Source organism: Pundamilia nyererei, unplaced genomic scaffold (assembly GCF_000239375.1).
Source record: "Pundamilia nyererei isolate P.nyererei 1_Seehausen unplaced genomic scaffold, PunNye1.0 scaffold00721, whole genome shotgun sequence".
Taxonomy (NCBI): domain Eukaryota; kingdom Metazoa; phylum Chordata; class Actinopteri; order Cichliformes; family Cichlidae; genus Pundamilia; species Pundamilia nyererei.
Window position 1 is genome coordinate 1 of NW_005188122.1, and position 2203 is coordinate 2203.

Genomic DNA, 2203 nt, shown 5'->3' on the forward strand with positions numbered 1-2203 from the left:
AAAAAAAATCTTCCTCCAGATATAAGAATGAATCTTTTCTTATGGACTCAAATAAGTTTTGCTGGAAAACTGAATATGGAACAAGCAAAGCTTAATACTAAACAAAATATATATATATAAGCTGTATAATACCAGTAGGCCAGCTCTAATTGTAATTTGGTATGGCTTTGCGGGCCAAATGTAATTAGACTGCGGGCCAAATTTGGCCCGCGGGCCAGAGTTTGACACCTATGGCATACACGGTAAACATCTGCTCACCGTGGCAGTATATTAATGATACATTAATGAACCTATGTATAATCATTTAACCTCAATAAAAGAGCAGTGTTACGGGGGGAGCGGACGAGAGCGACTTGGTCAAGTGAAGGAACGGCACTTGTCGTGGTTCTCTCCCTCATGCATGAGTAACATAAAGAACTTTGCCTACTTGGTGTTCAATGCTTTTGCTGTGTAGTTAAATTGTGTCGTTCCAGCGGTGGGCCTGTGCTAGACAGACCCAACAGAAATCACGCTACTGGAGGAATTCAGTCAGCACAAGACAATGATTGTGTTGTTCTGAGAAATGTATTTTCATTTAAAACACTTGAATATTTCAAAACAAAAACAAAACAGGTTAGGGCTATGGAACAGGAAACCAGAAGTTACAGGGGAACATGGAGCACAGGAAAACCCCACATGTATGAGGGTACGATGCGACAACAAGCATGGAGTGGCAAAGGACTAAAACACACAAGGTGGTAATCAGGAAATGGGAGAAAGAAGGGAAACACAGGATGACTTAGACAGGTGATGTGGGACCAGGGAGAGCAGAAAGACACAGACTAGACAATAAACAGAGGGAGCACAGAAACCAAAACCTAAGAACTAGCAAATCTTAACAGGAATTAAACCAAAACATATAACACTCACAGAAAACTGTGAACACACCCATTGCGTGTGTGAGTCCATCTTACAATGGAGAAACTATTCCCATAAAACTTGAATATAAATCAAAACCCACACTCTCTTTTGCACAGGAAAACTAAAAAAACATTTGAAAGTTTGACCACAGAAAAAGATTTTGAATCTTGAGAGACTCCTTTCATCCAGAACGCGTTCAGGTCCTGGGTTAGGAAATGGGCAGAAAGCATTTCTGCAAACCCCTCACATTCTGGACACAAAATATTTAAACTGCAGCCTTCAGGCAGGTGCTAAAAAAACTACACACTACAGAGAGAGTTTCTTCCCCCCAGGCTGTCACACTAATGAACATAATCAAATAACCCACTGTTTTATAGTTCTGGTCATATGCAAATTGCATTATTTATTTTTGCATTTAGTTTGTATAAGAATTTCTGTCCTTGGGCTAATGATACAGGACAAACAAAAGAAGACTTTTGAACAGTTTTTGCACAAAGGACATCACCAACATGAATACTGCTATGAAGTCACCTAATCAATGATTTGAGAACAACATTTATTGTATGTTGAAAGCATATGTTGACACCTTGAAACTGCTGTATGAGAGACAACTGTTCTTATTGACTTTATTCATTTTTATTTTTTACTCTTCTATTGTATTACTTTTAATTTTATACTTATAAGGAGAGATGGCATTTCCATCCTGAATGTTCACATTGAACAGAATGGAAGGAATTGTACATTCCCAAAGCAACAATTACAAAAAGGCAGAACAATGAGGTTTCAGAACTCTCCCTCCCTTGAGGATGAAGCAAAATAATAAAAACCTGCCACAGACCTGTATGAATAACTGTATGAATCTTGGTAATGAATGCTCTCCAAGATATATTTTAAGTTCAGAGACCTTTATGAAAAGCAGAAAAACGCCTGTTGCATGTTGGCATAATTCTAAAAGTTTTCTATTCAATAGTTGTTATGCAATTTGTTTTATGAGCAAATGTTTTGTCTTTGAAAACAATAATGGAGAAAGAGTTAAATGTTACCTTTCTAACTCTGGACTGGTACACGGAAATTAACAAGTACAGATATATTTTATTTTTTACTATGTTTACATTATATATTCTAATAATCTGCACTAATTCTACTATTCTGTATTTAATTTTTACTCATAAAATGTCACGGACCCGGTTCCGGGGACTCGGGGTTCGTGAACAGTGTGGACCTTTATTGTTATTTGTGTATTGGATGTATGTTTGCTGCACTGTGCTCTTGTGTTCCATGCTGGTGTGTGTGTGTGTGTGTG

At 37.5% G+C, this 2203-nt stretch overlaps 1 protein-coding gene across 1 annotated transcript in view; it reads left to right on the top strand.

Moving 5' to 3' along the window:
- The first annotated feature begins 1920 nt into the window (after positions 1-1920).
- Positions 1921-2203, top strand: part of LOC102209929 (olfactory receptor 4C12-like) — a 9305-nt gene continuing 9022 nt past the window's right edge. Inside the window, 1 exon segment of the mRNA XM_013907981.1 lies at positions 1921-2068. Within this exon segment, the coding sequence (XP_013763435.1) occupies positions 1921-2068 (148 nt within the window).